General features: G+C 42.3%; 1 protein-coding gene across 1 annotated transcript; it reads right to left on the reverse strand.

The window, feature by feature from the left end:
• Positions 1-5977: 5977 nt before the first annotated feature.
• Positions 5978-13926, reverse strand: FAM110C (family with sequence similarity 110 member C). Its single transcript, XM_077175017.1, has 2 exons — positions 12626-13926; positions 5978-9520 (listed from the first exon to the last, which is right to left on the reverse strand). Exon 1 carries the CDS (start codon positions 13758-13760, stop codon positions 12666-12668), a length of 1095 nt encoding a protein of 364 aa, XP_077031132.1. The 5' UTR covers positions 13761-13926; the 3' UTR covers positions 5978-9520; positions 12626-12665.
• Between the last annotated feature and the right edge of the window lie 13987 nt (positions 13927-27913).

Here is a 27913-nt window from a genome sequence, read left to right on the forward strand (position 1 = left end):
GCTGTAAAATACCCACAGGCTGCATCACCTCCTGTTTGGAGCCAGCCAGGAGCACACACCTGGACAGTCACAGCAGCTCACAGGACAAGTGCTGGCAGGTTCGGCTGCCAGAGCTGAGTCATGTGGCTGAACCCTTAGTACCAGCATCTGTTTGCAAAACTGGCTCTGAGATACTTCTGATAAAGAGAATTATGATTTGGAAAGGTTGTGAGTTCTTTTGAAACATTACACCATTTCAGGCAGCTATGACCCAATGTCTTAGCACCCCCTCTTCTTGGCTGCAGTATCATGTGGCTCTTTCTAGATGTAACTACTATCAGTAATAGATTATTACTCAATTAAATACTGTCAGAACCTTAAGCCTGAAAAGCAGAACATTTTATAAAGCCAAAATCTATGACTACATTAAAATGATTCTCACATCAGCTTACTTTTACCTTAGAAGCTCAGTAGACTTAGTGAGCTCTCTAGACATAATGAATCCAACCCAAGTATTAATAAGGAAGTCTAACAGTGGACATATCTTTCACTTTATTCCTGATTAATTTTTCTTGCCTCCTCCACACAATGAAAAATGCCATCATCACAGCTATATTTTCTTTTTACAGTCTGGGAACTTTCTAGTCCACTTTTTTCCTCATGTCTTAAGAATCCTCCTTGAAGCGATTTAATTTTCACCTCCTTTTTTAGCTACACTGGCTTTTCTCATACTTCTGATGGATTTGTTGCTATGTGGCATGATTCTTCCTTTGAAACACATCCGTTTATGATCGACTATTTTGTGTTTCCATTGCACCATCCCATTGGATTTCACTCAGAACCACCCACGTTTACTTCCTGCTTGGATGGAATTTGTTGTCTTTGCTTTACATTTCATCCTTGATCACAGTGGCAAAGGTGTGATCCTGACTGTGCAGAAAACATTGTTGTGTCTCCAGCTATGTCTTTGAAGTTTGTCACAACGAATAGAAGCACTAGGGAAGGCTGGGAAGGTTGTAGGAAATGGACATTGGAGAGTTCTTGATATTGGAAATATTTGTGCTGGGAGATGTTTATGCTTTGCAGTCATTCCCAGGATGTTACCATGCTACATGTATACATCTACAGGAAAGCACAGCACTTATCCATGACCAGAGTCATGGATACCATGAGTTCCATAACATGAGTTCCTCATGACTCTCCTGCCTCCTCCACTGAACTGTGAATCTGGACAAAAACCCCAGGCTTGTAGCAAAATGTTAAGTGTAAAATTGGTATCCTTCTCTTTCTTGTTCCCATTCAGTACCTGAAGAGTCCTAAATGTTCGGATGGTTTCGATCTGGATCATAACTGTGTTTATAGCACTATGAAAAGTATTTATTTCAAATGAAATATACATATATATATATATATACACCTTGAAAAGATAACTGTGTAGAAGAATGTTGAGTAAAATTAGCAGAGAAAAAATACAGGAGTACTTGGTCAGTGTTTGTTTTAATTTAAGAATGAGCAAAATAATTTTAAGTTGGGCTTAAATGAGAAATAAGTATTTATGATCTATTTAGAAAGACAAATACAGATTTTTTTTTTTAAGTGGTAGAGCTTTAATTTAGATGAAAATAAACCCTGATCTCTTCCTTTAACTTACCAGTACATATTCTATTTACACAGTAGGCAAGGGCCCTGAAGCTGGAACAGCTATAGTTGAGAAGATGATCCCTGGAGAGCACTTTTAGAGTCCAGGTCAACCACCTTTCTTCCTAGCAGGCCTCCTTCCCAGCAGTCCCCACTGCTCCATCAGCTCCTGCCAGGTGCACAAAAGCTTGAGAAGATGCCCCATGTGCTGCAGCACTAAAGGGAGGCTGGCAGTGGCCAGGGTCTGTTCTTGTGCCCCTCAGCACACCTTGGAGGCTGGACTTGCAGCTGGTGGAGGGTAACCAGCTCCACAGCACTTGACAGCCAGATCTCATTCCATGGCCACATCTCAGATAAATGAGTGTTTCAGAGCTCCAAATCTTTTCACTTGTTTCTGTTCAGCTGAGCCCTGTGGCAAGCTGACATGAACTAAGCAGAGGGAGGACTGCTGAATGACAATTGAGCACATGGACATTTGCAGCACTTCTGAATCAATTTTATTTTACAGTTGAAGTAATGCAAATAGATTTAAATCCATGCTTCTAATTAAGACAACAGTTTCCTGTGCCTCCCAACTGCAGGCAGAATCTGAGTTCTGTTCTGTGATGAAACATCTCTTTCACAATTTACTGCAACTTTCCTAGATCTTGCCAGCTCTGCTGAACCATTAGATAGGATGTAAATACCTTTCTTAGGGTATGCCTCTCTGAAGAAAGACAAAAATATATCAAATTATGTAACTTTGGGAGTTAAACATTACTCCAAATTAGTTTTCCTTGTTTCCCTGCATTTTGGAGGGCATGATTTTTAATTGCATTATATTCATTTTTACAGTAAAAAATCCTACAGATTATCCCTATGTAGTGTGATGTAATGAGCAGACTTTAGATTTTTTATGTACTCCTGCTTTTGTACAAACATTTTACACATGAGGACTGTTGTTAATATTGGTCTCAGTCCTCAGGTAAAGCAAGATGCTAACATAATACAAACCACACTGATTTATGTTGCAAATATTCGAAGACCAGGGGAATTTATTTGTGACAGTTTGAGATCAAGTATAGATAAATGGGGATGTTAGACTAAGTCCCATAGAAGAAAATTGTCCTCTTGGATAGTGCATGATAAGACTCTCATGCACATGGTGTGATTCTTGGGATTGTCCTGTGCAGGGCCAGGAGTTGGATTTGATGATCCTAGTGGGTCCCTCCCAACTCAGCATATTCTATGATTCTATGATCAGTGGGCAGAGAAGTCCTCTTACCATCCCACCACTTTGTTTCTGCAATTGTTTTAGAGCAATGTAAGATGATCTATTAATGTCTCAAACTCTGCAGGAATAAGATGATCTTTCTACCAACTGTAGGGTAATAAAATTATACAATCTAAATATCTGAAAATGTAGGAAAATTGGAGCTTCCAGACAATTAGTCTGTCTTTGAATGTTGCACTGAAGGCCTATTCTCAGAAGTTATACAGTTTTCAGCCTCTTTATAGTAACTGACATCAAGGAATTTAATCCTTTTTTACAATGGAATCCTATTCTCATTGTTGTCAGAGCAGATGGAGGCAGCTCTGCAGGTGCTCCTCTTAAACCCAATGGATGCCTGGAGAGTCAACTCAGCTTGTGTTTGCAGGTGAACCCAATAGACTGCATCTCTCTGCTTCATTTTGGTTGACTCTTTCATGTGATAAAGTTCTTCTTAAATTTACTTTCTTGCAGGAAATAACTGTTGAGTGAAGATGTGTTCCCAAGAAATGAGCGGTGAACTGCATCTTTCCCACAATCTCAAGAGATACCTTGCTGTCCTGGGTTCCACACAGAACTGCTTCAGTCTTTCTTTGTCAGTCCTGCTACTGCAAAGCTTACCCAATTGGCTTTCACTGTCCTAATGTTCTTATTTGGCCCCACCAAACTTCCTAGAAGGTTTAAACTATAGTACACCATGAAAAGACTTGTGATTTGGGATTTGATTTTGCAATAGCTGTGCTCAGAGCTCTTTGAGGACAAAGTGTCATCACAGCTCTGAAAAATATCCTCTAGAAGACAAACTAAGACAAAAGTGATGTTACAACCAGGCATCAAAGAAGAAAACAATGAAAAGTTATTGCTAAGCTAGGCAGGAAGAACTATATAGATGAAAAAAGAAATCAGAGTTGGTCTCTTGATCTTGAAAGCTTCTGCTTAACTACAGAGCACACTCATTTCTTGACTTTTTGCATGATTAGTTCTTAGTTTCCTTAGGGCAGAAACAGAAAGATTGAGCAGAAGGGTGTAAAACCTAACTGATAGCACTATTCAGAAAAAAAGATTGTGGGAATAAGGATAAATAGAGCAGTGCCATGCGTAATGATTGGCACAGGAATGAGATCATTGGAAATGTAAACACGGAAAGGGATGGGCAGAGAGGGCACAAGATGAGCAACTCAGCGATGAGTAACTGCGGAAGTGGTTAAGACTTCCTGGTCAACAAAGAGAAAAACAGTGATGCAAGAAGAGGTTGGGCTAAAAGGAGGGAATGGGAGCAGCATTCCCCTTGGTGTGCTCAGCTGTGCCTGCCTCTTTGTGTGTGGCTTCACATCTGGGTGCTTGTTGCTTCACTGCTCTAATGCCGATCAATAACTGACCAATAAACATGTGGGTTTGTGTTGATGATTGCTATGCTCTGGTTCCTGTTACTGAAACCCAGACAATCACAGCTCTTAGATATTTTTAATTATTACTGCTGAGGCAACTCAAGTCTAGTACAAATGTGCAAGCTAATTTTACAGGATTTTGTGTTCTTTCAGTAACTAGATTGATTCCTGGAGATGGATATATGTAGCTGACTTTGATCTGGGAGGGGTTTTTTCCCTATGATGCTGTTTGTTTTTCTGCTATATCACAAATTTTACTGGCAAGTATAATTGACCAAAATTCTCAACACCTTTTGTCATGGAGACCTTGACAGACTGCTGTTACACCATTGTCTGCAAATGAGCTGAGCAGTCCTTTCTAAGTTTATTTTATTTCCAAGGATGGGACATCTACCACCTCTCTCTACAACATTATACTTAAGTGAATTGACATAGTCTCCATTCAGTACCACAGGATAAAGCCGGGATAAATATGGCCCAATCACAAAATATCCTCAAAATTTGAAGGCATCTCTTTACAGAGTAAAGCCAAATTCTGTATTTCTTTATTTGCCTGCTGTTGACATAGCATAGCCCTTCTTTGGCAAAAGCTCTTGGAGATACTGAGTACTTTTGCAGTGGTGTGTTCAGAAGGCCTCAATGTCTACAATACATCTGAAAAGACCTTTTTTCTGGGTTCTTTCCAACACCAATTCACTACTCGGAGACGAATCAGAAGCAAAGCAGTGGATGGGTAAGCTGTGACTTTTAAAGGTTGCTTGCACCACAGTCTGAGAGCAGGAGCTTGCCAAACCTTACTTCTGGAAGAAATCCACTGGACTTCATAAAATATGGGATAAAGATGTTACCTGAAAAATTACTTAAGAGCAATGTTCCTAAATGGTAAGCTGGGCTGTGGCCCAAGGTCATTCTCAGACTACAATAGCTCTGTCCTCTCTAAGGCAGCAAGATGAGCAAAGGCTTGCTATGGGAGATTAACCTCCACAGAAAGGGGGATGAATGCATTTCACCCTTTCCAGACTTGCTTCATACCTTGCACTGACATAGGTCACGCAGGATTTGGGAGAGGAAGGTTAGATGTCAGTGATAATAATGTTGCTCTTGGGTTTTTGTCGAAGATCCCAATCTGCACAGCAAGCATTTTTTAGCTCTGCCTCAAGTTGCCTTCAAATGCTGGCTGGTGAAACACTTGAGTCTGAGCAGATTAGACCATCCCAAAATGGTAACTATGAAACTGGAGTGCATTGGTTTCTTGTAAAAGCTCACTGTATCCAACCATTATTTCTGCTCCTTTCTTCACAAAATAAATAAACAGAGATTTAGCATAATATACTGAATTCTTTCTATGGAAAGTTAAGTCAAACAACAGTTTTTTATAAGATTCTGGAGATAATATATTTTCCAAGCAGAACTTCAAACTCCCTCCCACTTTGGACACTGGCTGAGATGAGTGTGATGTTGCCTGCAGCACATCATAGCTTTTGACAGTGAGCAAGACCAAACACAATACTACATTTGGAAAAAAAAATAGTACCCTTCAGAAATAAACTCTATCTTTTCAGCCATATTCCAAAATAAAAAAAATTTAGAATATTGTAGAACAGCCTTAGCCTCATATAATTCAAATTTACTGATATTGAGAGCTACTAGTTATTGTGCCACCTCCTTGTGAGATTCCATGCCTAAGCTCTCAGCCAGGGGTCCAGGCATGGCTCAGGGATGCATTGCACTTTGAGATGTTCACAGTCAAGTATCAGCTTCACTCACAGAGAAATTAATTCCCTAATGGGATTCCAGCTTTAAAATAATAGCACTTTAATGGAGACAGCAAAATAAAAGTATGCTCTGAATAAACAGACATTACCTCTCAGAGTGGTAGTTTTATTTGTATGCATTCAAAAGCACATAGTTTTTTTTTCACAGGAATATAAGCATAACAATGGTGAAACATCCATATTGGATCCGACTACTATTCCATTTCAAGGGATTCAAAAGCAGATCCAAGAAACCTCACAGGGGGCAATGGTAGACAACCTGCTCCAGAAGAAAGTTTCTGCTTAAACCCCACCAATGTAATGCTTGGCTGATTTCATAAAACATGTACACTTATACCCCTTGGAAAAGTTACATATATATATATATATAAAAAAATCTGTATTTCTCATAGATTTCTGTACAGTAATATTTACAATATATTGCAAAGATTTCAGTCTTATCTCCATATTCCAGACCATAAACCCCAGACTTTGTACCTTTCTCCTGTTATGCCATGGCTGCGGACATTGCCCCTTGTCACAGCACTGGAGAACCATCAAACACTTGGCTGTAAACAGCAATTTGTTCTGTTCACTTGCATCCCATTTGACTATTTTGTTTACATAGTTCTAGTCAAACAAAATAATTCAATTTATGGCTAGCCTTTGTCATCAGCTGCCATTTTAGGCTCTCTAGACTATTGGAAAACCAGTTCCCTTGCTAAAATTTCTGTTCAAACTGCAACAACCCACTTTTCCAGTTTAACAACAAAGCTGGAAAATTCCACCCATCCCAAAGAGTAAAAAAGCAAAAAAATATATTTTTTCTTTTTTTCTTTTTGAGAAAAAGATAGGTAGTGGCTAGCATTAGCAAGTTCTTTTCATTTTGAAGGGTATGACTGAAAGACCCAGCAGAAGGAGAACCCTCTACATGTAACAGTAACAGGAACAGAATGAACACCAGAGCTCTCATCACTTGGAAAAAGCACTGAATTAGCCATTCCCAAAATGTATGGGGAAAGAAGGTTGTCATCTATTTTTGTTCTGACATATTAGAAATGTAAATTATTAGCTTCCCCAGAAGGTAATATTAAATAAAGGGAATCTACAGCTTAACAGGCAAAGATCTTAGATAGGTGCACATCACCTCTGAAATAAATGGGAGTGCTTGGGATTCCTATGGAGTTTGAACAAAGCCAGAGAAATTTTGCTACATCAGTGTGGAAAGTCACCTGAACCCTACTGAACTATCCACAAAGACAATAAGAGGAATTTAAAAAGTATTCAGAATGGGTCCAGTTCTGATTTCACTAGCCTCTGCCATAAAACCTTCACTGATTTTCAGAAAGGCTGATGTTCAGTATTTTTAAGCAAATTAAACACATTCCTTCCTAATATTGAAAATTCTTGAGTAATACATCTTTCATCTTAACTTTTGAAAGCTGCTCAACTGACAGAGGAACAACAAACAGAAGTTTGAAAATGAAACAAAAATTTTCCTTGGAAACAAAACAAATTAATTCTCTTCTCCTGTGGCAGGGCACTGGATTGTAACTCAAAAGATTTTTGCACTCTGAACTATCTACAGTAATCCATGCTTTTGAAGAAAGCATTCTTTAGCTCTGATACATAAATATATATGTGGTACAGCATCTTGCTGGGAGCATGAACAGAACAGATACATCAGATTATGCTCTTGACTGATAAACCTAGACTGTGATCCTTAAAAACCTGCACCTTCAGTCTATAAATTTTATAATATTAGCAGCATCTTGAAGTTTTCTGAGAATCATCATTTTATAATAATGTAACAAATGTATATGGAGGTTTTGTTATGTAAGAAAATATCCACATATGCTACCTTCTCTCTATGTTTGAAGGAGCTCACACGAACTACTTAGTTTTCTCCCAGTTGAAAAGTGGTTCCACAATTATTTTATCTGGAATCGTTATCTAGTTATCTTAAGAACTTCAGACATGTAGGCCTTAGTACCTAACACTAGAAACAGAAGACACTGCATTTCCAAACTGGTGCTGTAATTGAGAACTAACCATCCAAGGACTGACAAGCACATTTAAAACCCATGCAAGTGCAACTCAGATGATATTTAGCTGATGTTGATGTTCAAGGGCAACTCTTCCACAACCACGGTAACACAAAGTAAACTTTTAACCTCTGCAGGACCCACAGCTGAAGTCAACATTGTGCCAGTCAGGCAGCTTTCACAGATAGGTGTCACTGCTAATGAAAGGGAAAGTGGCTTTGGCTTTTTTTTTTAATTGTTTTGTGGTTTGCAATGTCCATGCAGAAATGCTTTGATTTTCTAGCAAGCAATGACAAATTGGGGTGTTTGAGGCATAGCCAGCAAATTCCATGAGCTACTGCAGAGGCCTCATTCACTACACTAATGATCCAAGTATCACCTTTTAAAACATGTTTAGCTCAGGCAGCTCAACTGAGGCATTTTACTGATGACATTGGGTGAGGTGTTGTGTACACTGGGTGTCATCAGGACATTCCCTGGCCTGGTTGTGCCCTAACATGCCTTCCTGCCTTGCACAGCCCTACTACAGACCCACACTGGGGAAGTGTGGCTTAACACAGCCTGGCACAGCTCCCTAGTGCCATGCTGTAACAGCCTGCTCACTCACTGCCTAAAACTAAAGGTGTTACACCATGACTGCCAAACCTAGCCATGTGTGCCATGTCAGACTCGGGCACATATTGCAAACAAATTGTACTGTTCTGCAAGGCAGAAACAATGCAAAACCTCCCTCAACACCTGTTTCCTGGAACCATGCTCCTGGAAGGATTTGGTGCTATTCTTTCCCAATGGCTGAGCAAGCTGTGTGACAACCTAGCAAGAGCAAACTAGATGGATACAAGGTACACCGATTTGGCCTGCATGCTATCAGAGAAAGAGAGGTTTGGCAGGAATTTAGCTTACATGTTTGCCAAGTATCTCAGACAAGGCCACCACAGTTAGTCCTCACCAGCCAAGCAAATGATGGGGAATGATGTCAGGATGAGCTCTGATCAAACAGTTCTGGTAAGGCAGAGCCTTTGGACATCCAGGTGGAGACTGTCTGCAAGGGAACACCTGACCCAGAGGTCATTGCCACTTCATTCCCACTTTCTCCCCCCATTCCTGTTGACAAATTCATTGCTGGAAAGAGATGGGTGCACAAAACAGACCTTCTGTCACAGCCTGGAATGACATCCTGAGGCAGTGAGCTGATGTTGGATATTATTGGGGATGGCAGCTGCTGCCATGCTTCAGTTTTCCAGGGGATTTTGTTTCCTGCTGTCTTGCTGGGGCACAGTTCACAATCTCCACTTTTCATTGCAGCCTTGGACATCCTTGGGCTTGACAAGAGTGAGACTTCCAGGGGATGGGGGTGAAGGTAGGAAACAACAACAAAATACTAAACTTGGACAAAGTACACATAAGCCAGATGAGGGAACAGTTTCTTCCTGCGTCTGGTTTTGTTCAACTTCCAAGTCAACAATTCTGAAGAAAGAAGAAAAACAGTGTCATTTGTTATTTATCATATCAGACAAGCTTAAGGTGATACTCTAAAGCTTTTATTCAGCTGCCTGTGGCTACTGCCAACACAGTAAATTACCCTCCCTGGAGATTTCCACTTGAATAATGCCCACCCATTTAAGAATGATGAGAAACTCAAGGCTGAATAATCTTGATACAGCTCAGGAAGGAGGATGCAGAGTGAACCTCTTCCTAGAATGAAGCAGAACTGACAGTGAGAAGAACTGCAATGACCATCTTGCTAAGGACCTCAGTTTTCTGAAGCTCACAACCCACACTCTGCAATCATCTCTCTGATGAAACATGCTAAAGAACCTGATCCTTCAGCCGGCTCTTTTATTTACATGGTGCTCCATCAGGTCCCAGAGACCTCATGAAAAATTAAACAGAGAACATAAAATATGAATGGAATGATCACTGGCCCATAAAAGCTCTGCAATTCTTGAAAGGTGTTTTATACATAACAAATATTGGGATTGCAGAAATAAGGCTTCTGCCTCATTGTCCAAAGAAGATGCAACAATTTTCAAACCTCTGCAGAAAACCAGGAACTTCTAAGGATGTGCCTGGGAACACCAGGAAGAGCATGTTGCTCCCCAGCAGAGAACAGCAGTCCACTGCCCTTTAATAAGTAGGCTAAACAGAGCCAAACGCTTGGATATTGTGAAAACATACAGATATCTGACTTGATGCTGTATTGTCAAGGTGTAGAACTGAATGAAAATTTAGACCAGAACTACAAGGCTCATCTTGCAATCACGTGACGATAAACAACTCTCTCCTTAAATTCAGTCCAGTAAATGTAGTATTTAACTTATGGTAACTCTTGATGACCTTTGTCCTTTATTCTGGGTGCAGTATACAGGTATTTTTAGCTGACCTTTCTGAACTTCCCACTTCTGTGGCCTAATTTAAGTATATTCTCAGTTTTCAGAAACTATCTGACAGCTGAGATCCAACAGATCCAACAGTTGAGAGTTAGCCCTAATATCCTTAAAATTAGGTTTATAAATAAGGACCCTCTGAATTAGTCCTTCCTAGGCTGTCAAAGGAATTGCTACCAGAGTAATTAAAGTTATTGCAGAATGAACATAGGATCACTTGAATAAACTTGATGTTTTTTTCATTGAGATCTTTTCACCACCTTGTTAGGCTGTGTAATACAATTTTCTCTTATATGGTAAAAATAAAAAGCCATTGACCAAGCTCATGTGAGGTTCAGCTCCTGGTACTTCCCACCCTCCCACCCTTGCCTTTGCCCTGGTGCAGCACCTCCTCTGCAGACTGCATGCTCCCAGGGGTGCTCACCAGCATCTCCTGCCTCAGCTGCAGCACTGGAACCGCTTGGCAAATGGATGGGGAAAGGACCAGCTGCTCCCTCTGGAGCCAGCTCTGTGCTGATGACCTGGACCTTACCCCCATCAGGGGCATTCAGGAGCAAACAGGCTTTTATTTGGTTGTTTTTCTTGTGTGGCTCATGCTTGCTGGAATCTGCCTCCCATCCTCTTGCTGCAAGCAGATTCACAAAACCACCACCTTTCTCATTTTGTTTTGTCTATCTCCCTGGCCTTTTATCACAGAAGGATGAGCAAGGAAAAATTATTAGTTGGGAGAGCCCTTTTTTCTCTCTAAAATTATTCGGGAAAGGATTTGTTACATAAGAACACTTCTTTTAAGTTGTCAGCTGGGTACCTGAGAACATTCTTATCAATTTGGCCTACAAAAGTTTTTGTATAATGGCTCTCTCCCTGTCTTCCTCCTCTTGCAGAAAGAAAACAGACTTTTGAGAAAAATTCTAATTCTAAAGATGAACCGAATTTCACATCATTAAAAGCAGTTTCAAGTAAATGGATTTTCGCCTTACATGGATTAAAGGAATTTAGAGTGACAGCCTCACATCCACATAGGAATGAGAGGCTCAAGCACTACAATTCTCCACATTCTTGGGCCCATGTGCTCTATCAACAGCTGTATCTACACCAAATTATGTTCTTCTCATGCACCAATTACCAACTGTCAGAAAATATACACGTAATCCTTTATATCAAGACCTACTCATGAAATTTTTAAACACCTCACGGTAGTTATCCTAGGGGCTTTATGTACTGGAAGAAGAAAAACTCCTATCTCATGGATTATCAACACTACAGGCTCCATGAATATCGTTCTCTTCCAGGAGATCATCCACAAAATAAACACCACTTTTATTAAACCCAGGACACTGGCTTTTACCAGAGCTAAATTTGTTATGTTTCTGTCTGTGAAGTAATTGATTTCTAAGCCTAGATCCACACTTTTGTGTTAATTATCTTTAGCTTACAACACTGGAGCACCCCTCTGACCAAGGCAAACCCACAACCCACTCCCAGCTACCAGCAGCAAAACACACAGCAAAACCCACTGCAGAGGAACACCCAATCTCTGTGAAATGCCATAAGGTCACCTGGAACAAACTTTTAGGGTCCCAACAGGAAGCCATAGAGGAAATAAGATTTATAGCAGGGCACTAATTCAGTTTTGCTTTTCTGATACTTGGGGATGTGTAAGGAAAAGGAGAGAGACTAAAGTAAAGGGGAAGACTGTAGCAGTGTAGTGTAAATACAGTACACTCCTGATGAGAAATAGTTTTAGCAGTACACTATAAATACAGGGTACTCCTAATTAGTAGTAGTTAGTTCAGTCTGTTATCCAAATAACTGTAGCTGAAGGTTGAATACATTTCTAAGGCTTTTCCCTAGCATTTAATGTAGCAGAGATTAGAAGAAATAAGATATTTGCAAAGCAGGAATCCGCAAAGTGCAGGCATCCTTCACAGACACCAACTCTCTAATTTCCTGTGGGGGGTCTGATCTAAACCTGGCAAGCTGCAAGCATTTACTTGTTTGTATTTTGGTTTTTGTAATAACACAGATTTCTGCTTTGCAAAAAAGCCATACCTGGAACATGTGGTAAACAAAACCCATTTTCCTTCAGCCCTTCCTGAAAACACTAACATAAACCATGGGAAGTTAACTGCTCTCTAAAAAGGAAAGAGAAACGCAAATTGTCAGGGTGAGGATCTGCACACACCTTGAGTTCACCAGGCTCCAACGCACGCTAAATTAAGTCGTCACGCCAGTTCCTGGATCACCTTATTGGTCTCCTTGGCTTTCTTACACGTGTACAACCATTTGATTATCCGAGCGTTGCGCTCAATCACAGAGGTGCTGCTGGGGACCTGCTCTGTGAGTTCGTCCTCCAGCAGCCCCTCGTCCCCGCTGTGCCTCGTGAACTCGCTCTCCGATGTTGCCACGCTGATGCTGCGGATCTTGAAGGAGACATTGTCAGACACCACAGAGAAGTTCTCTCTCCCAAGATCCTCAATGACCTCCTGCTCCAGGCCACAGTACTTGAAAAATGTGTCAAAGTCAGCGAAGGACTTGGAGTAGCGGGAGCTGATGTCTGACTGGGAGCGATGGAGACCTCTCCTCCTCACCTCCTTGACCTCTTCAGGAGGTGTACTCAGTTTTGAGGGTCTCTCATGCTCTTTTGTACATACCCTTGCCCCTTCGGTGCTCACAGAGATAGTCTGCACGGCTCCATGGTCGCTTGGCTCACGGTCACCATCTTTTGCTGAGAGAGGCTCGCTGCTCTCAGTGGCTGCGATGTCCTCCATGACTCTGGGCAACGCAGGGGAAGCCAACTGCTTCTCCTTTATGGACCCATGGAAGATCCTCCTCACCAAATTCCCCCGTGAGCTGTCCTGGCTTTGACCCCTCCCGAGCTCACATTTCTGACGGTAGATCACCAGGGAATCCGGCCGCATCTGCCTCTTGGTGCTGCGCCTGGCGATGGGGGGGCCGTGCTGCAGGGGGGCTCGGCAGGAGCTCCCGGCCGTGCCCGGCTCCCGGGGCTTCGCGCCCGCGCCTCTGCCCGGCTCCCGGCTCGCTGCTTTGCTCTCCACGGAGCAGGTCTCGCTGCTGCTCTCCGAGGCTGAGCTGAGCGTGATGACGGGATCCTGCCTGCTGCCGATGACCTGCTGGCTCTTTACGTACTTGGCCTTATCGGCGGCCAGTCTCTCCACGGCACTTTTCCTGCCCGGCTTGCCGGCCTCCAGCTGCCTGCGGAGGTACTCGGGCCCCTTGTTGAGGAGCCGCAGGGGGAGGGAGGAGTGCAGGTCGGAGATGGCGTGCATTCCCACGGCCCGGGAGAGTTCGGCTGGCATAGCAATTTCAGGGACGCGGATCCTGCTTCCAGTCCCGAGAGGGAAATGGAATAAGAAAATTAAAAAAAAAAAAAATTAAAAAGGGAAAAAAAGAAAAATCGCGGTGTAGGACACCCGGGTGCGCAGGCGGCGGCACCGGGCTCCGAGGGCCGCGCTCCCCGCTCCGTCGGGGCGCCGCGTGTCCCGCCCGCCCGCCGGCAGGCACAGCCAATCCCGGCAGCAGGAAGGCAGGGAGGGAGAGAGGGAGGGAAGGAGGCAGGAGCCGCCCTGGGGGGCAGCGGCCCGGCCCTCGCCGCCTCCCGCGGCCCTTGGGCGGACGGGGCTCCGGGGTGTCGGCGCTGCTGTGGGGACGGGGCGCCTGCTCCCCGGGGCACTCGGGGGGTTTGCTCCCCTCAGAACCGGCTGTCCCGGGCCGCCGCCTGGGAACGGGGCGCTGCTTGAGGGCTGACCCGGCAGACCCCAGCGCATCTTCCCCTTGGGGGGCGCCACCTGGCCCCGCTCTTTTCGCGGCCCTTACGCGGTGCGTCCCCCCCGCGGGTTTCACTGCCCGGGGGCTGCGCTCCAGCGGCAAACCTGGGAATGATCGGGAGAGGACGGGACGGGCTTCCAGAGCACAGCGGCAGAGCAGAGTCCGGGCACGCCGGGCGGGCAGCACAGCTGTGCCCCCAGCCGTGCCCCCAGCCGTGCCCTCAGCCGTGCCCCCAGCCGTGCTGGCGGCATCCTGCCCTTCCCGGGGCAGCAGCAGGGCCACGTCTGTCCCTGGGCCACGGCTGTGCTCCGGCTGTGCCCGTGTAAAGTGCAGTGGAATGGCATCCGTCTGAACTGCGTGTCGCGAATCTTTGCCCTTCGGAAACACAGGGCAGAATTCCCATCTGGGGCTGGCAGTTCTGAACAGGCAGGACAGAGCCCTAGGCTGTAATGTAAACTTCTGAAAATTAGACTTGTAAGTCAACTACCTGGGGCAGTTCAACTTTAACTCGTGAGATGCACTGTAATAACTGAATTATACATAACTTTTGTTCTAATACAGGAAACAAAAGGCAGTTTATATCTGCAGGTTTTTTCATGCATATTTTTTACTGGTTAGGTTTGGTTTTAGCTTGTCTATTACTTCTGGGGGAATACTAAAATGCTTTTGTGGTGATTGGTTCATACTTCATCTTTCCAGTCACTAAATTGTAGCTAACAAGTCTAGAAAGGAAGAGATGAGCCTCCCTGTCCTCGTTGAAGTTTCAGGGTACACCACTTTGCTACCAGCAAGGTTCTCACTGAGGCAAGAGAAAGGTTACCATCAGCCCTAGAGTTAGACTTTGGGCTAGCTCTTCAGTGAAGACCTTCTTAGAAACACACAAAACAGAAATACTCTCTTACCAACATGGTGCTACTGCTGGTTTTCCCCTTAATTTTACATCATCCTTGTTTCTAGACACGTAGGTCTGAAATCCAGAAGCCCTATAACACAAACAACTGCCTGTTCACAGCAAGAATTCCAGATATGATGCTTGCCTAAATCATGACTGAAATTTGTAACATACCTTGAGATCACTTAGACTGAAATTCTTGTTGATATGTAGAATGGGTGCAGTGCTTTGAAAAATAACTTTTTTTTTTGTTTTACAGGTATACAAGTAGAGCTGATTCACATAAGAACTTACCTAAAATCAATATTCTTGAAAACTGAGAAACAATAATAAAAGTTTAAGCACAGTTAATTACTAGGTTCATACACAGATGTGTAAGAGTATAGTTAATATCATTACATATTGAAATGCTTCATGGGATGCTGGGCATATAGAGAAGGTTGATGTTTTCTGACAATTAATCTAAGCAATAAGCTGATAGACATAATGAATTTAGTAATGAGATACTAAGGTTTAATTCCCATATTGACAAATCTGCCCTATTTTTTCCTTCAACATTTTCCTTGGTGTTCTATGGCACTGAATAATGTAATAACACATAAATAACACATATTCACATTTCTCCATGCATTTTATTTTGTGTTTGTTCCAAATCCTAGTGTCTTGTAGAAACTTTTAGAACTTGAAAAAAAAAACATCTTTAGCATTTACTTGAAATAATAAGAAAAATGAACACACACAAGTATCAATTAGAGGGGTCTTATTCAACGACTACATTCATTTATTTATTTATTCATTTATTCATTTATTTATCAGAGCTGTCTGTTCACTCCCAGCAATATTATGTAGTTTTTCTCAGTGGACAATAGCTTTGTGTTTAGAATTGATATACAAAAGCAATTTTAAAACATTGGTTTTGATGGAAAAAAAAAGTTTTAAAACATTAAAAAAAATTACTTTCTCTTAGAATGTCCTTGGCTTTAAATGCATGCCTGAAAGACTTTTGATGGAATGTTTTCATTTTCAGCCAGTTTCGTCCTCGTCTCACTGACAAAAGTAGATGTGAGTTTTGATTTTCCATGAAGTGAATGTCACAAGAAATTTCTCATGAAAAATTGCAACAGCAATTTCCAGCTGACTTTCCAGATATGTGAGATACTTTTCCCTGAGAATCCTGGGTGATGATAACAACATTTAAGGGGAAGAAGAGTCTTCCCAGGGTCAGAAAACATTGTAAGCAACAAAATTCTGTCTCCCTTTAGCAAGGTACATCAATATAGCAGCTTCACAGTTAAGTGACACTTTAAATATGTTTAGGTCACATATTTTAAAACTTAAATGCATTTTAGTTTAAATATGATTTTCTGATTTGAAATGCTTATATTCCTATTTTTTGGAATTAGCTCTTATCTTAATGGATACACTCTCACAGTATTTAAAGAAGAGGGAGCCATTGCATTTCTTCCTCCTGGAAAGCAGAGAGAAAGAGAGTGTATATAAGAGTCCCAAGCAAACCACCTTTGCCCCTGTCCCAGAACAGGCTTGCAGATAATAAAAAGGAAATAAAAATGGGTGCAGCAGCAGCCATCCCTCAGCCTGTCAGCTGCCATCAGTCTCCCTCTGGCAACAGTGCATTAGACGAAGGTAAGAGAGGCGAGTCCTGCACACACTAAGCCTGAGCTGACACAAAGAGTTTTCCGACAGAAGGAGAGTTCTGCAGAACACCTTTGAGTCAGCTGGCATTTCAAATTATCACAAAACACAAAGCAGTTGAATTTTATGTGAGGTAAGAAAAACCACTTCTCACTGAGTTTTTATTAATAAGGGGTGTTTTCAGAGCACAGCTGGAGTCTGAGCCAGAGGAAGGCCAGAAACAGGACTGGTACAATGGCACTGCAAGCAAACAGTACAATGTGTGCAAAGCTTAGGTCATTGCTGTCACTGCTCCCACCCATTGCCAGTGTCAGTGACACTTTGATTTATAGTGGTCAAAGGGCAAAAATGAAGTGGTGGCAGTGGGAGGTAAAGGCAAAGAGGAAGAAGAGAAAGGGAGCTCAAGCCCTAACAGAAATAGGTTACTCCCATTTTGGGACACAGCTGTGTCCCAGCCGGGACTGAGGTTTGTGCCCCCAGCAGCTCTCAGTGCTGAGTGCAGGTATTGCAGCCCACATCAGGGGGTGAATCACTTCCACTGTGACACCGAGTGGTGCCACTGAGTGTCCTGTTTGCTGCACTGGGGACATGTAAAACAGCCACAACACAGACATGAACAGTTTCCAAACAGCTGTCTCCAGTGGGGAGATTTTAGGCCTTTCAACATGAAATCAGTGACTGTAATGATTCTTTCAGATTCACACAACAGAAGGTATAGGCATGCCTGCACATCTTCAGGCAGAATTTGAAGACTCAGGGCTTGAGCACTGTACGGCAGAAGCAGACCCACATCACTTGTATGTCTTCTTTTAGCCTCTCCCACCATTGCCAATTGCTTAGCATCCTTTTCACCATTGTGATTTTGGGTTTTTTACCTCATTAGACAGCTTGGCATCTTAATCAGAAAACATCTTCCTCCTAAAACCAATCCAGCTTGCTCCCAGTTGTCATTAGTGGGCTTCATTTTTTGGAAATTCACTCCAGGTGTACCATTTTCCAGGCTGAACAACCATCATGGATCTCAACAGGAGTGTGTAATTTACAACACAGGGATTCATGGCAACATATGGGGAGCCTTATTAGAACAAAGAGCAGAAGAAAAGTGATGGAGTATCACAGTGAAAGCAAGAGATGAAAGGAAGAACAAATGCAACATGAATTACACCAGGCAATTACAACGGGGAACGTGCTAGCCATAGCATGACTATGACCCTTTTTATGCCTTCTTTTCCATGCAGCACATCTGAGTCTACACTAATTCCTTTTTTCATACACCTCTCACGTGCCTAAAATGTAAGAAAAAAAAAATCCAGCCCAGGTTTGGTGCCTAACATATTTAAGCATGCGTTAAAATATTGAGATTGAATATTTTGATATGAAAGAGCTGATACGTTTATCATGCTGTCTGATCAAATTCTCTGAGTAATTTGGAAAGGAAGGGAAGAGCCAGAGTTTTCACAGTAAAATATAGCTATGATCTTGTAAAGGAAATAAGTAACTGAATTCCCAGAACAACTCTGTTTGGTCCTGAAAGGGATTCCTTGAATTTTGAATTGAGATACTTCACGAAGGAACGCGTGTTACATGTGTTAAAATAAACTTTGCCTCAGAAAAAGGTTCTTACTGTTGTTTCTGTCGTGTATGAGTTGGATAAATGTTCTCACAGTGGTCCCCATAGGCCTAGTCATAGCTTGCAGTTGTAAAACTGCCCCTCAGTGTTTGCAACACCCTTTACCAACCAACCAAACTCAAACACGGTCACTTCACCCAGCACAGGGATGGGTCAGGGCACTTCTTAAATACTTTATGAATTTTATAAGCAGCATTGCTGCAATCATCAGCATTTTTATCCACACAGTTTTCCTCTGTAAAGGTAGCCTGCTAGCCTAGTCTCATGTATAGTTAGCTTTGATCATAGAAAAACCCTTTCATGTCGTCTAAAGCTAAAACCCATAAAAGTTTAAAGCCATCCCTGATGTTTTGGGGAACTTCCAGCATCTGTGTGTCACCTCTTTGCTGTCTGCTTGCCTGGCAGATGCCTAAAACAATCAGGGCAAAGCTTTTGCTGCTGCTGTGCCAAGGCAGTACATGTCTATCTGTGGGCCTAAGCAGGTGAGAGGTAGTGCACACTTATGTTCCATGAATTCACTGTGTATTCACACACAGGCAGATTAGGAAGCACATGAAAGTTCACTGATTATTGAACTTCTGACAGAGAATTGCCTGTTGTCTTTACATCTAATTTATATCATGGTAGTTGGGGTGCTCACCTGGCAAGCGTGAGAGACAATCTTCCCCTCCCAGATTTGCAGCGAACCTTCAAAACTGGATTTCTTGCTTCCCAACACAGTAGTTACAATGTGGGTCTGTAGATCATTGTCACTCAGATTCTGTTGTTGAAAACATGTATATTTTGCTTCTCTAATTGGAAATTTACTGAAGGCAATGGTCCGAAGATATTCATTCTCTAATCTAGTGTGCATGCACCTAGGAATATAATGGATTTTTAGTTACTCTTGCAAAGTGGAAGGATTTATCAGGGAAGGTTGAAAAAGTCTCACCTTCAATGTTGTTGAAGGTGTTCACTGGAGATGTGTGTTCAAATCACAGAATGGTATCTGAAAACCATCTTTTCCACCACACTTGCTGACATGCTGCTGTAAGCTCTCCCAGTCTCACTTTCAGTGATACAGAGTTGAGTGTAGAAATCAAACAGCAGGATATGTTCATATTTGAAAATCCCAGTGATGCATAGGAACCAAACAGCACTCAGAGCACTCTTCAGACTTTTCAATGTCCAACCAGCTTATGCAGGTATTGCCCCATTCAGACACTGACTGCTGGAAATCCCATTCCCTATTGGTCTTATCCATTTTCTGTAGAGTATATCAATGTTTTACAACAAGTGGTGAGTCACTAAATTCAATATGTTTCTATTAAAACAAATTTTGTCACATTATCATGGAGAGAATGCTTATCACAGAGCTCTTTTTAAATGTAACTGAATACATTTGACCAACACTATGATGGACACAGCTCCTAATGTTTGAAGAAACCCATCTGTCAAGCACCAAAACACTGGAAATATCACCAAAGGAGCACAGTATCAGAACTTGGAATGCATGGATATGTATAACATGTGAAGTCTGTCATCTGTCTAAGGTTTTAATACCAAATTGGATGAGATCATGATATGTCTTTCACAGGGATTTCTTGTAGTCTCTCTAAAGACACAGCTAGCAGTCATTCATTCTTTCTTATCAAGTGATTGAAAATTTAAGTCTCTGTCCTTATGAAATCTATGGAGAACTGACCAGTGTTTTATCTGTACTTCCTATGTAATAATTTGGGGCCAGAAGAGATCCTGCATGGTCTCTCTAGCAGGGTCATTGGCAAATGAAGTCTGCATGTTACCCTTCCACAGAAGGAGCCAGTGCTTTTCATTGCTGAGATACCTTGTGGTTTTCTATGATTTTTCAGTGCTTAGAATCTCTCCTAGATCCCTAAGGATATGGGTTTGCCGCTCAGTTCTTGATGGACGTGATAATTAAAGGAGGCTGTTGGAATATAGGCTGTCTAAGGACTCCAAAGGGTAATTGGTTTTTACTGTTTAGGCACAAGAAGTATGCAAATATAGGAAAACTGATAAATGTGCTTGTATGTATTAATGCAGTTTTTTTGTTTCCCCTTTCTAAGTATTTTCAGATTTCCTTCAGTTTGCTGATGCAAGAGCTCCTTTCAGAGTTTATATGGGAAAATGAACTAATTTATCAAGGCAGTTGCCCTGTCAAGGAGAAACATTTACATTTATTAGTCATCAGTCACTATACCTCTGAAAGTGTCGTGGTTTGTTCTTCACTTTCTAAAGGACTCTTGTACAGTTCAGACATAAAAGGCAAGTATCTTCCAAGCTCAAAAGGGAACCTGCACCCTGCCCTGTCTGTATGTACAGAGGAAATAGATAGGCTGTGTCTCCTAAGCCTGGCTTTGGGAATCAGCACAGGCTATTGGCTATTTTCAACTATCCTACTTGGCTAACAAGAGAGTTAAATAGTGTAGATGTTGTCAAATCACATCTGGTTTAGTCTTGAGATCAGAGAATAAATCTGAGCCCACAGATGCAATTCTGAATCCTCACTACAAATTTAATTGTCTGTTTGACCTTCTTTAGATATTCACCATAACATGCAGTAGTTCTATGTATAGGCTAAATGTGAGTTTGACATGGTCTATTTGATAATTTTCAGCTTTGGCTTATGAAGATGAGTAATTTTCTGTTACACTATACAGTTGTGTTTTAACTAAGCTGGGCAACATCTGTGTTGCAAGTGGGTTCTCTGACACAGTTGTTTATGTGATGAAATCTAGCCTTGTCTTGTCTTTGCATTTCAGAGTCCTTCTAAATGCATCCCAGCATGACCTGAGCTCCACATAACAACAGAAGAACATTCACAATACTCTTGTGATGACCTGACTACAAATTCTTGATGTACATGAATTTATCTTGAAAGTCAAAACAGATTTCTTCTAATCTGATTGACTCCAAAGATTAAATAACATCTTGGATAAAGAGAGTGAAATAGCTTAGCTGTTCAGTATCATTACATCAATTCCAAAGCTATACAAAACAAATAAACATAAGGCCCAGTATTCAAGCTTCATTAGGTTTATGTTGCACAGCTACATTAAACAAAATTACAGATTCAGTAAGATCTTATCATGCTGATGCAGCAGCTGCTCTGGACAAGATCACACAGTTATTTTAATTTGCAGGTTTTTCTAGAAAACAGTAGTTCAGACCTCTTCCATGAACAGATCCACCCCTGCCCTGCACCCTTTAAGTCAGGTGCTAGCAAGATGCTAAATCCTGGCTGAAAAAGCAGATTCAATGAGCAGAAAAGGACTGGAGATTTTAATCATTCATCCCATATGACTATTCAGTGTCCATCCAGTAATTTACCTGTCAGAAAATGGTTTTCTACCAATTTCTTGTTATTTTCCTTTTTTACAAGTACAGCTGGTACAGACATCTAATTTATGGCACCCTCTCTATAAACTAACCTATATGTTTAAGTCTTTCTAAGACAACTTTTAAAGACAAATTTTAAAGAGGAAAAGCTTCCTGAATTTCTGAAGTAGATTCCAGGGCCATTTGGGCATTACTAGAGCCTGAGTTGTGAGGTGGTGGACTAAACTAAAGGGTGGGTTGTGACCTGATCGGTGTGAGGGGTCAGGGAAGGAAGGTGGGCACTCATTTCCACACTGCCTTTGCTCTGGAGCCTCCAGTGACCCTTCTCCAGAGCAGGAAGTCCCCCAGGTGCTGCTGAGAGAGGCTGCACCCCCAGAGCCACTCCAAAGGGGTACATGGAGCCAGCTCCCCCAGCTCTGGTTCCTTCTGCCCTTGGGCTCCTTCACCCTGCACCCTCAGGCAATGAGACAAATAAGGCAAAAATCCTAATAGTTGATCGCATTATATTTTTGAACACCTATTTAATTTCCATTCTTAATGTGACCCATTAATTTAGTTTTTCTATATAGATTTCAGGCTTCTGTTTTGTGTATTTAACTTTTCTGTAAATTGCCTACAGCATTGTTAAGCATAAAATAAAAGAATTCTAGTAATATTAAAATCAACTGATATACAAATAAATGTGATATGCTATTTACTTAAAGTGTAAAATACTTATTTATCCCCACTGAAAGTGAGACTTCACTGGAGAGAAAAACAACTTCAGTTTATAGTTCTTTGGCTTTGAATAATGAGTCTATTATTTTAATACCAGCTGAACTTAGAGGGAGCCTCTAATGTAAGCCTAATAGAACTTATTTCTTGTTCTTAAAGAGTAACTGCAGATAGTATTTTAGATTTTTTTAGATCAGTATTTTAGATTTTAGAATTGCAGACAGTATTTTAAATTTCTCCTAGAAAATTGCTTCCATTACCCCATCTGCTAAATGCACCAAAAAAGCCCCTTCCCCCCTAAAAAAACACCTTTAAAATATTTTAATGATTATACCATTGTGGGTTTTTTTTCTCTTTCACATGAGATTAACTCAGTTGGTTAGAACATGGTGCTAATAACACCAAAGTCATGGGTTCAATCCATACATGAGTCATTCACTTAAGAGCTGGAATCAGTGATTCTTCTGCATCCATTCCAATTCAGAATATTCTGTGATTCTGTGAAAGTATTTGATTATTCTATTGTCCTGTTCAGGATCTGTGTCAAAAATTTTATTAAAGGGAAGAAAATAAGAATTGACACACAAACTGAAGTCGTGCAGTATGCTGTAGAATAAAAGTTAGTTGAAATCCTTGTCCTTTGGTTTAAGACTGGTACTAAGTAATGAATGAACAGATAATCAGGTAATTCAGATTAGCATTCTGGATTACCAGGGAAAAAATATTTCCAAAACACCATAATTATTAAGTTTTCTAATCTGGGAGGTTTGTGCACTGTGTGTGGTTCTCCCAGTAACCCCAAATACAGAACAAATTTGATCCATCCAATTTTGTAGTGTTGAGCATTCAGCCCATACTGAACTAAAGCTGTGTGCAGCCAGGCACTGGACACAGGGTCACACAAGAGAGGAGTCTCCTCTTGGGCTGCCTGGTGCCCCTGTGCTGGCCCTCAGCACCAGGCATGGTCAGCCCTGGCTCGTGGTGAGGGAGGATGGAGCAGTGCTTGGATTAGCACAACTCTTGTCCTGAGCTAAACCCATCTGAGGCTGGGAGAGCAAAGCCCAGCCTTTGCAGATATTTTGTGGAATGGGGGCAGCTCTCCAGGGGGAAGAGCAGGACCCTGCATCCCCCAGTGCCCCTGCAATCCCAGCACTGGCTCTGGCTTCATGTGTTTCTTGTGGCGCCTGGAACTGCCCCTTATCTGATTTCAGCAGAGACAACATTTGCTGAGCCGTTTGTGAATCACTTGACACTTGCACAGACTTGTTGAGAAACCAAAGTCATCTGCCAGACCACAGTGTTCCTGGCTTTTCTTTCCTTCCTTTGTGAGACTGCTGCTTCAGCCAACTGAAATTATGTGAGCACGGCAGAGGCGAAGAGATAGGCTAAGATGGTGAAAAATAATTGTGTTTTTGTAGGTTTCCATGCAAAAATGAAGGCTTTCTATGTATCAGTGAAGCTATAAACAGCTCCAGTTCCCACTGGCTTCGGTCAGAGATAAGGACACGAAGCATCAGGCAAGTTTGTTTGTTCAGAGATACAATCACTTAAGAAATAAAAATAACTTGCATCCTGTCAAGTTAGTCAAAAACGTCAATGCTCGATTAACCTTTACAAAGGCTTTTGAAAGGAGATAAACAGTGTAAAGAGCTAAACTTATTACTTAACTAATTATATTTTATTTTTAAATAATTTAAAGTGAATGAATAAGTAAAATATAATTTAATATTTATTTAACCTTTTTAGAAGCTTAAAAGTACTGCAGACAAAATATACACACATTAGTTTGCTGTTGTCTTATTTGAGAGATTTATGTTTTCTTAATACTGTCTAGGCATTCCTAACACTGAATATGTAAATGGATACAACATCAGAGTGTGAGGTTGCATCTCTGAGCTTCAGTGTCAGAGCTTTGCCTTTTATGCTCCTATACAATTCTTTGAAAAGGCTGACATTATGCATTGGTCACTAAGTTGCCTTATTATGTTTTAAAGGATTTTAGAGGTCAAAAAAGTATGATTAGCAAGGATATCAGCTATCAAAATCAACTTCCAACTCCATACTGCTCTACAGAGCAAGGAGAAAAAAAAGCACAAAATCTTTCCATTTCTAGACAAGAAATAGAGATAATAGGCAATGTTTTTAATGAACACTCAAATATTTTTACACATAATTTTAAACGGTGGCACTTCCAAATCCTTCTGCTAGCAGAGCTGTTAGCTAGTGAGGGTCTTGCATTTCTAGCTGGTGAGTATAAATAGAGCACTACTACAGCTCACCCCTTGGAAGGCACCTCAGGAAGGCTGTGGTCTACATCTGCCCCTCCCTCACCTTCCTATCAGGGCTCACCATCCTCCAAATCCAGCACTGACCTCTTCAGTGAAGAATTCATTTTCCTCCATATGCTTATGAGTTTTCCTACTGTTGGAAACTGGAGTGCCATTTATATGAACAATATTTGTTCTGCTTCATGCTGATGGTTTAACTAACAGCCCTAGTGTACACTGCACAGGTGTGAAGCCTGGCCCCGCAGCATGGAGCTCTTTGTGGCTCACCACGAGAAAGGATAGCAGAGCACATGGAAGTGGTTGGGGGCTGTGTTCTCTAGAACAGCAGCAGCAAGGGTTTGCTTTCTTTGCCAGCAAGGTACAGCTGAGTTGCTCAGTGGAGCTCTGTGTGGCTAGAGGTAAGTATCAGACTACTGGCAAAGTCATTGGACTGAAGCTTTGCTCTTGGAAAGGCTGAAATGCATTTACCTACATAATGTGGTTGGTATTTTATCTTAGTGCACACAGGGCCTGCTGTCCATCTTTTCCACTCCCTTCTCCCTCTGTTATCATTCTCCCTCTCCTCCCACTGTCTCTCCCTCACTGCTGTCTTTGGCCGAGCATTCAGCAGCCTGCAGGGGAGGTGGCCTCTCTAATCACATTTGTGCTAATTGGGGCCTGATGAGAGGCATTTGCTTTCCCCTCCGTGCTGATGGCTCCCCAGCTGGGCCCTGGCTGGCTCTGCTCTTTCCCTGTGTCCTGGCTGTTCCAGGAGGACAGCAGATGCTCCCTGCTCTGCCACAGAGAACAGCTGGCTGCTGTCCCTGCCCTGTCACAAACCAGCTTGTGCACTGTGCCACAGAGCCAGGACACTTGGAGTGCTCCACCAGCATCCTGCTCCTCAGGAAGAGCCCCATGCTGCAAAATCATAATTTTCTCTCACAGAAAAAACCAAAACAATTGTGTCTTGGTCTCAGTGTTTAAAGCAGGAACCCTCCAAGGACAGATAGCATCTCTAGTGAAAAATGCACACACATAAGTGCAAAGATTGCTGTGAGAATGTGTTGATTTTAATTTTTTTTAAAATAGTAATTAACATAGCTTCTGAAGAGAGCCATATCTAATGGCTAAGGGCAAGGCAGGACCTCGTGCACATAGAGCTCAGTCACAGGGGTAACCACTAGAGTTTCTATATCAGTTTTTATTGAATTCAGTCATGGGATTTTCTACCCAGTCTCCTGATCATCTCCTTTTATTGCACCTTGATTTGTACCTCTGAGTGATGTCAGTTTTCCTGCATGGGATCCTGTTTGATAGAAGTACCAGAGCACCCTAGATCCCAGTTATTGACAGGCAGTCGATGGGACCTGGCCCAGCCTGGGTAGCAGGTTGGTGGATGTGCTTCCCTTGGGCTGTGCTGGCTGCTGACCCACCCACATGTCCCCAGAGTGGCCAGCCCTGGCATGACTTTGCCCAAGATGGAAACAAGGACCTGACCTCCAGCCTCTTGTTCCTGATGGCCCAGCAGAGCTTGTGCCCCTTTTCCTGGCTGTGGACACGTGTTTCTGTGTGTGAACTGCAGAGGGAGAACATCCTCAGGGCCTTTCCAGAGACAGCAGCAGCATCATTCTGCTGGAGGCACGATGCTGCCAGGGACTCCACGCTCCCTACAGCTGCAATCCAGTTCATCACCCAGGTGGTTTCTTCACTCCTGTTGATTAGATAATTCCTCCCTGGGGCCAGATCTAGTTTAAAAACAATCTGTGGGAAATTTTGACTTGATTGTAAAAAGTCACTGAAGTTTTTTTTTGCTTACAAGCAGAGGAATGCTAAGTTGGTGGCCTTTAGTTTGTAGAGCAGGTTGTGGCCATTTGGTCTGTGGTCACTGAGGACACTCACACAGAGACCCTGACAGCTCAGAGACTTTAAATAGGGCCTGATGCCAGCTTTCTCACAAGCCAGCAGAAACAATGAGTTTTTGTCAAGTACGAGTTCTCCTGAGCATGGGGTGGGAGAAGAAAAAATGGTAAAAGAGAGAAAACTGTTATTTGAATTTTTTTAATCTTAAAATATTGCAAGTGGCTTTAATCACTATATCACTTAATTGCATCAAAGAAACTGAGGTTAGTAGAAGAGACTGAACACTCCTGAACAAAGTTTCCTTTGAGCTCTTTAACCATGCAGTGCTCTGCTGGAATGCAACCAGCAGAAATAGTATCTGACTCCTGCAAAGCCCACTTAAGGTGTATTATGTTGTCAAGGCAGATCAGTGATCTGATCAGGAGCTGTGTGTTTCCCCTTAAATCTTCAAAACCTGGCATATTATGTGAGGGGAGAAACTGTCACTTAGTCCACTTTGTCCACTTCTCCATTGTGCCTGCAGTAAGCCTTTCACTCAGGAGAGTTGGAAGTCCTATGATCAATACATTTTTAATAAACTACTGTGTATCCATATGCACTGACTCTGTGGCTGGATTCCTTTCACCTAACAGTACCAGTGGGGTTCAGCAAAGGACAACATGTTGTGTCCCCATGAGTGTCCCCATGTAGGTGCCATGAGCCTAAACTGTGCCCATGGCCAGTGGAGGTCTGGTCAACACAATCACTGGACAGTTGTGTGGGTCACCCTAAAGCCCACTTCAGTTCAGATGCTTAAGATGTAGACTTCTGCATCATTTGAGCTGCCTGAGAGTCAACCCATGGGAAGGAAATTGGTGCTCTCCAGGCTATGTGTCATGTTTGATGGCACCATGATGCCACTTTATACATCCTATTGTGACTCAAATGACACCAGATGCTTATGCATAGGGAACTCAGTTTCCTTGTAACATCAGCATGACAGACTTCTATATTCTAACTGGTTATTCTGTGTTCCCTCTCTGTTCCCCTGTTGACTGCTGGTGACACCTCTTTTATTTCAGGATGAAGTGTGTCTTGTAATACTTCTTTTACTGCATCAGGACTGCCCAGGTCACAGGCTTCCATGCTAACTGCTGTGGCTTTTCCTGGGATATGTCTGCTCTAGGAGGGAGCAGCCTGCAGAGGAGGATGGGTGGAGCTCAGGTGTTGTGTGGACAAGGCTCTCAAGTCACAGCCTGTTCCCACACCACTGCTCCTGTCATATGACTACACTTTGCCCTTTGGCCAGGACTTTTGGCAGTTTTGTAACTTGTCCTTGGCTGATTCTGT

The sequence above is a fragment of the Agelaius phoeniceus genome, chromosome 3 (genome assembly GCF_051311805.1).
Source record: "Agelaius phoeniceus isolate bAgePho1 chromosome 3, bAgePho1.hap1, whole genome shotgun sequence".
NCBI lineage: Eukaryota > Metazoa > Chordata > Aves > Passeriformes > Icteridae > Agelaius > Agelaius phoeniceus.